Source organism: Xyrauchen texanus, chromosome 25 (assembly GCF_025860055.1).
Source record: "Xyrauchen texanus isolate HMW12.3.18 chromosome 25, RBS_HiC_50CHRs, whole genome shotgun sequence".
NCBI lineage: Eukaryota > Metazoa > Chordata > Actinopteri > Cypriniformes > Catostomidae > Xyrauchen > Xyrauchen texanus.
In genome coordinates, this window is record NC_068300.1 from 5,692,702 (window position 1) to 5,705,839 (window position 13,138).

Genomic DNA, 13,138 nt, shown 5'->3' on the forward strand with positions numbered 1-13,138 from the left:
ATTTGTGGCATGAGGGTAAGTAAATGATTGTTTTGGTGACCTATCCCTTTAACTGTTGAATTAAGTTTGTTGTCTGAACTTGTCTCACAATGTTCGGTCAATGTTCCACACATACCTGTGATGACAGGACAATGATGCTGAAGAGTTAATTTCAACGTATTTACTTGATATCAAGGCCCTGAAGAGGATTTTTGCTCACTGTGACTATTTGGTAGAGGTCTGCTTCCCAGCCCAACCCTGACGGGACCCGAGAACACGGCGCACTGAGGGGCTGCTGTGCCTTACATAAAATATAGCCTATTACAACACTTGCTAGGAGAAGAAATTAGATATTAAGCAATTTTGGGTTCTGGCTTAAAATCTGATGATACCATTCGGACTTGGTAGGACCACCTAGACTCTGGTACTTTCCATGTGTATGTAGATTACTTAATTGGCTGAAACTCTTCCCACATGAAGAGCATTGGTATGGTTTCTCTCATGAATTTTCAGGTTTTTCAAAAGTGTGAGACAAATTTTTTTGTTGTTTCCCTCCCCTTGTCCCCTCCCTCATCCAGGTAGATGGGGATGATCTGCCGTCAGATGGGGTGGACGACACGCACTTTGATGTGTATGTCATGCCGGGGGGTTCCCGGCCTGAGAGAACGAGGGAGGAATGTTGCAGGGCGGAAGAATGTGGCAGGGCAGAGGGCGGGTTGTGATTCTGCAAGAGCGATAAAGGCCGACCGGAGATGGCAGTGTGACAGAGAGAGAGTGTTACGGCAGCTGTCCGACACCTGTGTGTGTTTGTGTTTTCGATCAGTTTAATATTAAACTATTTATATTGTCAAGCCAGTTCTCGACTACTCCTTTCCATTAATCACTTTACAATGCGCTATAAAACATTCAGGAAAAATTCCTTGAATGGAAACTTAGTTACTATAACAAACTACTTGGGCAATTCTTAATATGTTTATTTTGATTACCTAATTGGCTGGAACTCTTACCATGTGAAGAGCATTGGAAAGGTTTTTCTCCAGTATGAATTCTCTCATGTATTTTCAGGGTTTGTGGAGTGGTGGTGGCGTAGTGGGCTAAAGCACAGAACTAGTGAGCAGAAGGTATATTATAAGCAGATTATAGAGGTTGACAGTTCGATTCCCACAGCCACCACCATTGTGTCCTTGAACAATGCACTTAAATCCAGGTTGCTCCTGGGGGATTGTCCCTGTAATAAGTGCACTGAAAGTCACTTTGGGTAAAAGTGTCTGCCAAATGCATACATGTAAAATATTGAAACTCTATCCACAGTGTGAGCACTTGTAAGGTATTTATCCAGTGTGAATTCTCTCGTGTTTTTTCAGGTGTTGTGATCGAGTGAAACTCTTTCCACAGTGTGAACACTTGTAAGGTTTTTCTCCAGTGTAAATTCTCTTGTGTGTTTTCAGGTCGTGTGACTGAGTGAAACTCTTTCCACAGTGTGAGCACTTGTAAGGTTTTTCTCCAGTGTGAAGTCTCTCGTGTATTTTCAGGTTTTGTAACTGAGTGAAACTCTTTCCACAGTGTGAGCACTTGTATGGTTTCTCTCCAGTGTGAACTCTCTCATGTATTTTCAGGTGTTCTGACTGATTAAAACTCTTTCCACAGTGTGAGCACTTGTAAGGTTTTTCTCCAGTATGAATTCTCTCATGTGTTTTCAGGTTATTTGAGTGAGTGAAACTCTTTCCACAATGTGAGCACTTGTAAGGTTTTTCTCCAGTGTGAATTCTCTCATGTGTTTTCAGGTTATTTGAGTGAGTGAAACTTTTTCCACACTGATGGCATGTGTAAGGTCTCTCTCGTGTGTGAACTCTCATGTGTCTATTAAGATGACTTTTATATGTAAAATTCTTTCCACACCGAGAGCAGGTGAAAGTATTTTTGGCAGTTCTTCGAGACTTTTTTGGTGGGGAATTCTTTTTAGTCTTTGAACAACTCAAATAATTTTCTCCAGTTTTGAAAATATGACGTTTCTGAAATTTCTCATCCACTTTATTCAGCTCTTGGATTTCCTCGTTCACCTCCATCAGGTCTAAAACCTGAACTAAAAGAGGGACAAATGTAAAAAAAAATAAAATAAGAAATTAAATTGAACCCTAATTTAATAGCAGAAAACAACAAGCATGTGCAAAAAGTACATTTTTATAATATTTTTGATATATTACACCAATTTAATTTAATACAGTAACTGCATTTCATGATTATGGTTTAGATTGAATTAGCCTCAGTCACAGAAAGACAACATGAAGTTGAACACAAATTAATGACTCTTATGAGCCAGCTCTGTTGAAACTACAGTGCAAAACACACAGTGCTTCCAGTATAGTCTCAGACCTGCCATTAGTGTGATGGGGGAACATACCATGTTTTGCTCATCAGGACATTGTTCTGTGTGCACCGCAAGTGAAAGAGAGAAGTATGAAATCATCCTCCAGATAAACGCTTAAAAATAATTTAATAATAATGAAAAAAACAATATAATGCAAAGTGTAAATACATTTTTTATGGGAATTCAATATTATCAGACTAGTCGACTATTATTTCCAATGCCGACTAGCAGCAGCTGTACCATTTAGTTGACTAGTCTCGCACATCCCTAATTTACATATGTAAAAGTAAAAATGTCAATGAGATATGAGTAAAACCCAAATTTGAGTTCAGGATTTCCATTTTGTTTAAAAACTAAATCAGCTTATATAGTCACACATCCTGAAATGGGCAAAATGAAAAATATAACCTATTCAATTAAAAAATATATCTAGAAATGTAGGCCTTCCTAGATAGCTAAATTATTACCTGAAGCTCCTTGATGGCTAATGTCAAATTTGTAATTGCACAATGTGCAAAATGCAAGGTTTAGCAGTTTGATGTGTAGAGCACGGCCATTGCTCCTGATACTTTGTGAGGAACTGCTGTGGGGCATTGATCAGTTTCTTTTTAGGCCTGCTACTCTCTCTTTCTTTCTCTCCCTGTCAGTGTCCTCATCTGATGTCATGTTCTGCGTATTCCGCGTAGGGAAGAAGGTATTGCCCCAAGTGAAGGAGTTCAAATACCTCAGGGTCTTGTTCACGAGTGAGGGGACAATGGAGTGGGAGGTTGGCCGGAGAATCGGGGCCGGAATTGCACTCGCTCTATCACAACGTTGTCACGAAAAGAGAGTTGAGCCAGATGGCAAAGCTCTCGATCTACTGGTAAATTTTAATTCCTACCCTCACCTATGGTCATGAAGGCTGGGTCATGACCAAAAGATCTAGGTTGTGAGTACAAGCGGTCAAAATTAGTTTCTTCAGAAGGGTGGTGAGCTTCTCCCTTAGAGATCCGTGAGGAGCTCAGAGTAGAGCCGCTGCTCCTTTGCGTCGAAAGGAGCCAGTTGAGGTGGTTTGGGCATCTGGTAAGGATGCCCCCGGGGCGCCTCCTTAGGGGGGTGTTTCAGGCACGTCCAGCTTGAAGGAGGCCTCGGGGAAGACCCAGGACTAGGTGGAGAGATTACATCTACACACTAGCCTGGGAACGCCTCAGGGTCCCCCAGTCAGAGCTGGAAAATGTGGCTCGGGATAGGGAAGCTTGCTGCCCTCGCAACCCGACTTCGGAAAAACGGTTGAAGATGGATGGATGGATGGCATTTGTCAATCATACCCGATTGCTATTTGGGGAATGAACCCAGTGCTATAATTGGTCGAACTCTTCTTTTGCGGTTGCTTGATTTGAGTACTGGGTGTTCACAGAGGCGTCACCAGGTTTTTGCTTAGTTTAGAGTGACAAATCGTGCCAGCGTACTTTGGGGTCAAAATGCATACCTGCTACACAAAATGCGTACAGGTTGGCAGGTCTGTAGTCTGATGAATACATATCATTTTTTTTTTTTTAAGTCATCTCAGTGCACGCTTGTTTTGAATTGATCCATGGTGAGTACAGACGCCACAACATCAAAGGCAACAGATGTCACAACTTCAAAAGCACATGTTGATACAACTTGAATGGAATAATTTTTATGTTTACGATGTCATAGAAACAGTTTGTTTCATGAATCAAAGTACATGTTTATTACTAAACAAAAATTTAGTATCTTTTTAGAAAATAAGACGATTTCTCTGCATACTGAACAGATGTAGTACGTTGCTCTGAGCAACTGAATCCAGACTCAGCTTTTATCATCCTATTTTCCCACTTACAGGGAGCTGTCTCAAGAGAGCAGGTCGCTGCATATGTCAGAGAACTGAGCGAGTATTTCACCCAGTGTATCATGTTGTGGCCAGTGGAAGACTAGTTTTATAATCCCTCCGCCTAAATGCATTTACTAACGTAATTGCATTGGCATGTTCAAGGGAGAAGTGATGCGATGCAACCAGAAGTGTAGCTCAATTTGTTTACAAGAGAAAGTGTTCACAAGCTTCATTGATTTTTATTTCATTTGAACATCTTAGCGCGTGAACCAATGGGTGAAACCAAACAAAAGGCTGACATTTATGTGGATTTATAATAGAGATCTCAATGGGAAACCAAATGGGAGTCCCCTGGACCGGAATTAAACAATTATAGTGAAAAAGACTTAAATATTGATAAGTTTCTCAACCAAATTATTGTAACGCTTTGGAAGAGATTAAATTAACCACTGGAGTCATATGGATTACTTTTACAATGATTGTCTGTGCTTTTTTTTTTAGCTTTTTGGCATTTTTCCACCGAACGCTACGGTTTGACTTGACTCTACGCTCTCTCTTTACTTTTCTTATACTTGCTTTTCCACTGCAGTAAAGTGCCGCCTCAACGTGGGTGGGATTATAGGCTGATCGTCATAGTTGCGCCGCCTCTATTGCCGTGACATCATCTTAAATGTGACCTTAAACAATAACATGACTACTAGCTGTTAGCTACTAGCTCATTGTGCTGCATAAAGCATGGTGATTTTACAAGAGTGTAACAGTTAAATTGGCCTGGTTGTTTTAGAAGCAAGCTTTCCAGTAGCTGGTCAACTACAGAAAGTGAAGCTTTCAAGCAGAGTATAGAGTTAACGTACCATCCTCTGTCATCGACTCCAACAACGCCGTGGCTGAGTCCAGGGCACTCTCCCTCCCATTTCTCGCAGATCTAGATAGCATCCAATTGATAGAACCACTTCCACATTTCCTTGGGTTTTCTGTAGTCACTTTTCGTTTTTTTTACTTTCCCTACACTGTTGGTAGCCGTGTGTGGCCAACAGCCAAGACACTTCCTGAAAGACTTTTTAATTTTGCGTCGTTTCGTTCATCACCAACTTAAGTAACGTCTGTACCTCGTTTATTGACCACGGCGTGGTTTTGTGCACAGCAATATCTTTTTACAATTCAAAAGTCGAGTGAGCAAATGATACTGCTATCGCTGTAGCTAACTTTAAAACTAGCAGGTTGATATCCCATGTAGCAAATCCATTAGGGTTAGAGCACCTTTGGTGCTTGTCCCCTAATTAAAAGATATGGTGCGCCAGTTTTTAACACTTTTTTTTTCCTTATGTTTATGCACTTTTTAATCATGCTGTACTAAACTGATTAATGACTGATGTATTCCATCCTGAAATCAGAGACTTTCCCTTTGAAATCTGAATGCAAACAGAACCACTTGTGAATGGATCACACAAAATAATAAGAAACATACCAAAAGGAATAAAATCATCTTCGTCACTCTGTTGTTTCTCTACTGTGGTTTCTCCTCTCATCTTCATCAGGTTCCCGCAGTCCAGCAGCTTCAATGAACACATCTTCACTGGTATCTGCAGTGTCTGCTGTTCTCCAGCATTACAGACAGAAGTTAGAGACTCTGTGGAGGTTTTATCATCATCATCTTCTTCTCTCTGTTGTTCCTCTGCTGTGTTTTCTTCTTTTATCTCCTCCAGCTTCACTTCCTTCTTCACTGGTGTCTGCAGCATCTGCTGTTCTCCAGTGTTAGAGACAGAAGTCAGAGACTCTGTGGAGGTTTGATAATCATCATCTTTATCTCTCTGTTGTTCCTCTGCTGTGTTTTCGTATTTTATCTCCTCCAGCTTCACTTCCTTCTTCACTGGTCTCTGCAGCATCTGCTGTTCTCCAGCTTTACAGTCAGAAGTCAGAGACTCTGTGGAGGTTTGATCATCCTGATTACCGTCAGCAGAACAGAGTAAAGTGAGCTGTGAGTCCTGTGTGTCTCGGGATCTCTGTTCAGAGAGTTTGTCCAGCAGTCGCTGTGGTGTGGACTGATCTCTGCCGCTCCACACTGAATCCTGACATTCTGTGGAGGTCCCATCAGTCACACACACTGAACATTGACAGAAAATCTTTTCCAGCTCCTGACAAATGAAACAAAACACAATCACATCTGTACCGTTCATCAAATCATATCATTTAAAAGCTTACAATCTCAACTTTAAGGATGAAATGAATGTTTAACCTGTAACCTGTCGTCTCTCTCCATCAGTTTTGTCTTCAGTGACGTCACCGCTTTCTTCAGCTGAGAGATTACTGTGATGAAATCATCAATATCCAGTATCTTTATTTAAGGAGATCATACAGTTCTGGAAAAAATTAAGAGATCACAGCAAAAATTATCAGTTTCTCTGGATTTACTATTTATAGGTATTTGTTTCAGTAAAATGAAAAGGTATATTTTATTCTATAAAGGACTGACAACATTTCTCCCAAATTCTAAATAAAAATATTGTAATTTAGAGCCAGTCTTGCTTAAGCACCTCCAGATCATCACCAATCCTCCACCTGGTCATCTAATGGTTAGACGGAGACCTGAAGAGTCCTTCAAGCCACAGTGTCTCACACCCTCTGTAAAATTTGGTGGAGGATCGGTGATGATCTGGGGTGCTTCAGCAAGGCTTGTATCAGGGAGATTTGTCTTTCTGAAGGACGCATGTATCAAGGCACGTACAAGTTTATCCTAGAAGAAAACTTCCTTTTGCTCTGACAATGTTTCCCAACTCTGCAGATTGTTTTTTCCAGCAGGACAATGCTCCAGGCCACACAGCCAGGTCAATCAAGGTGTGAATGGAGGACCACCAGATCAAGACCCTGTCATGGCCAGCCCAATCTTCAGACTGGAACCCCATTGAAAACCTCTGGAAAATGTACCATCCTCCAGGGCACTCTCCCTCCCATTGCTCGCCGGTTTAGATGGAATCCATTTGGTCAAACCACTTCCACTTTTCCTTGATGGTTCTGTAGTCACTTTTAAGTTTTTTTTTTTTTTACTTTTCCCTACACTGTTGGTAGGTCAGGTGGTAGCCGTGTGTCCGGTGGTAGGCAGCTGCAACACTTCCTCAGAGACTTTTTCATTTAGCTCATCGCTAACGAGTGGACCGTCTGCACCTTGTTTAGTGACCACGGTGTGGTTTTGCGCACAGCCATTTCTTTTTTTACAATTCAAAAGTCGTATGAAACAAATTATACTGTTGTCGCTGTTGTTAACTTTAAAACTAGCGGGTTGATGTTGCTCGTCGGAAATCCAGTGACGATTCTCTGAACAATCAGTGATCTGCAGGATTTTTACATCACATTTAGTATCGGCTCGGCTGAAACCTCGACCCAGGTGGTACTAAAATAAGTATCAGGTACTATCCACAGTGGAAAACCCCAAAAACGCAAGCATAGTCGAGTTGTACTGTGCAGTGGAAAAGCCCCATAACACATGAGCTAAATTATACCCAACACCTGTTTCTAATTCCAGTGAGCTTGGTGAGAGCAACATAAAAGCAGTCACACAACCAGCAGTAGGGGAGAGAGCATGGGTCCAGAAAGTTATTATTGTGAATCTGAGAGATTATTGTGTGAGGCTGTGAGCGCTGAAGTGCGGTCCTTAAAATCCTTACCTGTGAGTGGAGAAACCTGCATCCCATGTCCTTCTTATAGACCACCCTCACAAATAGTTTTTCATAAGATTTTGGAAGACTAAATGGAAAAACTCTTGAGCACGTGTGCACTGGAGCGGTTGCTATGGTTACGGATGGTTGTCGCATGGTGCTCTAATGGCCAGGTGTCACGCACTGAACATGAACTTTCAATCACGTGAACATGAAGCGTAAACACACAAATTCCAAAATATAACACAGGAATTTGATCTACCAGACTCAGATCCATCAAAAAAGTGACTTAAATCCATTGTTTGGCAGCATTTAAAAGACTGACTGAAGACACGGATGTAAACAAGCAGACAGAAGTTCTACAAGTACACACAATCAACAAATTGGACAGGATGCGCCACTAGTCGTCCAAAAACAAACTAGTAAGTTAAAAAAAAAATTTTTAGCGGTGGTGAAAAAAATGCCACTTTTTGTAATGTTTAAATATTTTAAATATAACTCTCTTTACCTCGGTCTATTTACTGCTGCTTCATAAAATATAAATTTGCATTATGAAGTTAAAATAAACTTGCAAATAAGGATTAGATACCCATCAGAAAGGCAACTGTTCCTTTTTTTATTGCAATTCCTCTTCTGATTGGTTTTATTTGTTAATTAAAATGACAGTAAGCTGACTCATTTCAATGCATTGTCTCAATCTCCCCATTTTACCCAAACATCAGAGGAAAAAAATTAGCGACATCTGGGAGGTAAATTATCGATAAACACACATTTCTGAATGGAAACGGCTTCAGGGCAGATTTCTTTTGCGCTAAACCAAAACTTATGCGACAAAGTGTTATTTTTTTAGGCATGACGTCATCACGCACACCATCTGTATCGATAAAAGTCCGTTTGAATGGAAATTGGCAAAAGGCGGCAAACGTCGCGCAAAAGACTAGGTTAATGTTGCATTTTCTTCTTGGTTCAGTTCACTTTCAGAAGTCAACATTTAAAAACGGACCAAAACTATGTCAATAAAAGACAAATGTGAGCAAGCTGTCCCATAATTGGTCACTATGTTTGTTCGCTATTCCAGGATCAAGAGCATTTTTGAGCGTCGCCAGTCAGAGTTTGTGCTCCAAAAACAAATGTTCCGTCACTCGGATGGATACGAGTTGTAAAGGTTCCGACATGGTTATTGTTATCCGTCATTAGTTGCTTTTTCATTATTTCTCCATTGCAACAGGCATCTCTCTCTCTCTCTCTCTCTCTCTCTCTCTCTCTCTCTCTCTCTCTCTCTCTCTCTCTCTCTCTCTCTCTCTCTCTCATACATACACAGCACATTATAAATATATATATTGTCAAAAAGTTGCTAACGCCATCATACCCGTGTTCTGCTGCTATCCAAAAGAGAGAAAAAAACACATCGAAAAATAAATTCCTCTTCTTCTTTTGTTTTTTTATGGCGGTTGGCAAACAAACGATAGGTGCATTTCCGCTGTCACACCGAAATAAGTTCTTCTTCTTCTTCGGAGTCATTGGCGGTTTGCAAAACAGCTCTTGATGCTTTACCGCCACCTACTGGACTGCGGGATAAAAGGTCGAAGGAAGGAACAAATATTATATGTATTCATTCACGATCTTTTCATTATATTCAGTATGTGTGCATCTGGGTAGGGTTGCACCAACTGTACATAAAGTTCACACTAAGGGATTAGTAACTGCTAGTTAGTTTGCAACTAAGTCGGTGCTTAATTTCGTTGCACCAACTGTTCTTAAGACAAGACTTAACTAGTAGGTCATAAGTAGATTTAGATAAATAGTATATTTGCCCTGTGTAAATAACAATATATAGGAACTGTATCTGAAATAAATAAGAGGTGATAAATAAATACTGATACAACAGGCTGGAAAAATAGACACTTGTTCATTTTAATATCATATATATATTTTGAATGTGTTGACACTTGACACCGGCGACACACCCTGAAAACTGCACCATTAGATCTGCTTCACGCATAAAAGTTTGTTTTATTTTTCTCTCTCTCAAATGTAAACGAGTGTAAATATCAACATCATACTGTATGTCGAAAGGACTGATGTCATGTAAAACATGAGCTCAATGATGCCATAAAATATCAGTCTGCTTTTTTATTCCAACCGTTAATCTTTTATAAATATTTAGTTTATATGTAGAGTTATGTCCTACCCGAGTTTAATGTGCAATACTCAAATATTTAGTAGTGCATAAATTGTGACTAAGTGCCCATTTACGTCACAACTAGGCTAAGTCGTAATTTACGTATAGCTGGTGCAACCGGCCCCTGGTGCTTAAATTATCAAAACCTTATTACAGTTACATTAGTGACATCAGACAACACACCTTATTCACAGCATCACAACTCATTTTTAATGAGATAAACAGAGAAATGTATTTTAAATTTCACTGAACAGAGAACTAAACTGTCCCAAATATGCTACATGTGTCTCATGTCAGCAGAAGGAGCGCCCTGTCCCGTGCAGTCCCATACAACATTGGATGGTCACTGAACCTTTTGATGCTTACATACATGGCCGTTACTAGTCACAGGAGAATTAGGTGGTTGCCTCGGGCAGCACCATAGCTGAAGGGGCGGCACGGTCAAAAACGATCAAGGTGGACAACATTGTTTACTCTACATTATTTTACTGAAGTGTCTAAAAGTTCTGCACAGTACTGTAAATCCACAAACATGTTTTCTCAATTAATACAAAGACCTTCCTGAAGTGTCCTTTTCTCTTTTGTGAGAAATTCCATCCCCAGATAGCACATGTACATCTCTGAGATGTCCATTTTATATATTTTTATCTGGAAAGCACTGCAATCTAAGGTGATTTTCACACTGGGGACATTTGCTGCTGACCGAATTCGAGAGTGATTTTTCCCGGCGCCCCTCGCAGAATGTGAAACACAAGAAGAATGTGAAAGTGATTTCTCTGTTTCTCATCCACACCTATCACATCGCTTCTGAAGATACTGATTTAACCACTAGAGTCTTATGGATTACTTTTATGCTGATTTATGTTTGTTTGTTTGTTTAGCTTTAAAATGTTGCCACTCATTCACTTGCATTGTATGGACCTACAGAGCTGAGAAATTCATTCACATCTGGGGTTGCATGAGGGTGAGTAAATAATGAGAATTGGAATTTTTGGGTGACCTATCCCATTAAGGGCTCTTGTCAGATCCACTATATAGTGCACTATTTCTAATTTTTGCTATTTTGTAGGAGTGTCTGAATTCTGAGTGAGCCATTCGTTCCCTAAAATTGTTCACTCATTCTTACCGACATTGCACTCTAACTTCAAGTGTACATTTCAAGTACACTCGATGACGGATAATTTCCCACAATCCACCACGGGGAAGACGTATGAGCTGGGAGTTCACTGCTTCCTTCACTCCTGCAATGTTTTATTTGATTCTGAATGTAGTAAATTACTTTTTGACAAATCATTACTTGATTAATATTACATATAGACAAAACATACAGATACATTTTAAAATGTACTCTTTATTTGATCAAACTTGTTTACTCTTTATATTAACACACAGTATATATTAAAAATGACAAACAGAAGGAAGATTTATTTATTTATTGACGTTTCTGCACCTTGACAGTCTCATCACGCGCAGCTGTAAACTTCCGCTCTCATAAAAGTCCCATTCAATAATCTCTCAATAAATTACACATTAATTCAAATTAAACCCAATAATGTAATGACAGTAACGCCACACATTGTAAAGAAGTATGTATTAGAAATTTACTTGAGTGAGAGTAAAAAGTACCCACTTTTAGACAAACTCTTAAAGTACATTTTCCCCAAAACGTTACTCAAGTAAATGTAACAGAGTAAATGTAACGCGTTACTACCCACCTCTGATGGCGAGCCAACCGAACTAGTCTGTAACTTGTGAATTGAATCAATTGTGCCATTAAGTGGTAAGACAATTTTATTAATTCAAAAGAGTCGATTACCTGAAATGATTCATTCAAAAGAGTCAATCAAGTGGCGACTCACCATATAAAAACCATAACCTGTTTTTAATATATCCTGGGTCGCATTTCCTTTTATGTTGCATAGTTTTGTTCATGGTTTTCAAGTACAAGGACATGTATCAAGTGACATGATTTTTGTTGTTGACGTCAACAAAAGCGACAAGACGTTTTCTCTCCCCCCCTTTTAAAAATGTACGAGCATATTTACTTATATGAGCCCTTTACTATCCCATTTGTTTCCTAATTTCTAACATAATTCAAACAGAACATACATATTACACAGGAGGAAAGGCCCCTTGTTGCCATGGTTAGGTCAGTGTAGCTAGTCTTAAATAATAGAAATAATAATAACAAATTATGTTATTTATGAAAAACTAAATATACTAGATGAAACATCTTGAAACTTGAACTAAAAATGCCACTGTTGATATAAAATGAGGTCTAATAGATTCTACCTTTAGTTTATTTCACATGAAACTATAAAATTGTGTCAAAATATAACAGTTACTTTTACTCATGAAAAATCGATGTATATGTATAATGATGTATATTGAATTTTCCTCCTCAGTGCTGTTTGGCATGTCAGGGGTGTCTTCTGTTTGAGAGATTTGACTTGACTTCCTCCGTAACGCTTTAAACTAGAAAAGTCTCACTAGAATTTAAATTGGTCACATCAGTTTTGAGGTCTGCGCTCCGAGATATCGAAGGAAGCCCGGTTGTTGCACGCGCCAGAGAGAAGAGCAGATCATGATCGTTACACTCGTGCGAAAGTGCAGATGAGAATCCTTTACCTGATTGCGAGATTATCATTAAATCTACAGACCTGAATAGGGTATCACTTGGGCGGCTGCCGAAATATCTTCAATGGGACTCACACTCACTTATGTCAGACCCCCCCGTGAAACCGGTATACCACTGCAACCCTACTTGATACACAATATAACACACTATTATAATCCATCTCTGCCCAGACGTAAACCTTTTACTTGTGTTGCGTGAGGACGTGGGTAGAATGTGTGCTTCTTCTGGCGTTTGACTTTGACTCGGTTAAGCTCGGGTGATGACGGTAGGACGTTTCATTGCTCTGTCGGTGGGCGGTACGGCGGCTGATTCTCTGAGGGCTGGCGGACATATCGGCGAAGTCGACTCGGTTGAAGGAAGAGAAATCATCTTAATTTCTGCAGGAAAAGGGTGAGACGCGGATTGCTCAGCGGCTTCCTTTGGATCCGTCAGTGTACTCGTTGGAACACCAGCAAGATGGAGATTGTATGGCCAAAGTTCAGGT

General features: G+C 39.9%; 1 protein-coding gene across 1 annotated transcript in view; it reads right to left on the reverse strand.

Annotated features, from left to right (window-relative positions):
* Nucleotides 1-13,138, reverse strand: part of LOC127618950 (uncharacterized) — a 435,826-nt gene that overhangs the window by 20,043 nt on the left and 402,645 nt on the right. Inside the window, 2 exon segments of the mRNA XM_052091655.1 lie at nt 1,284-2,062; nt 5,650-6,316. Of these exon segments, the coding sequence (XP_051947615.1) occupies nt 1,284-2,062; nt 5,650-6,316 (1,446 nt within the window).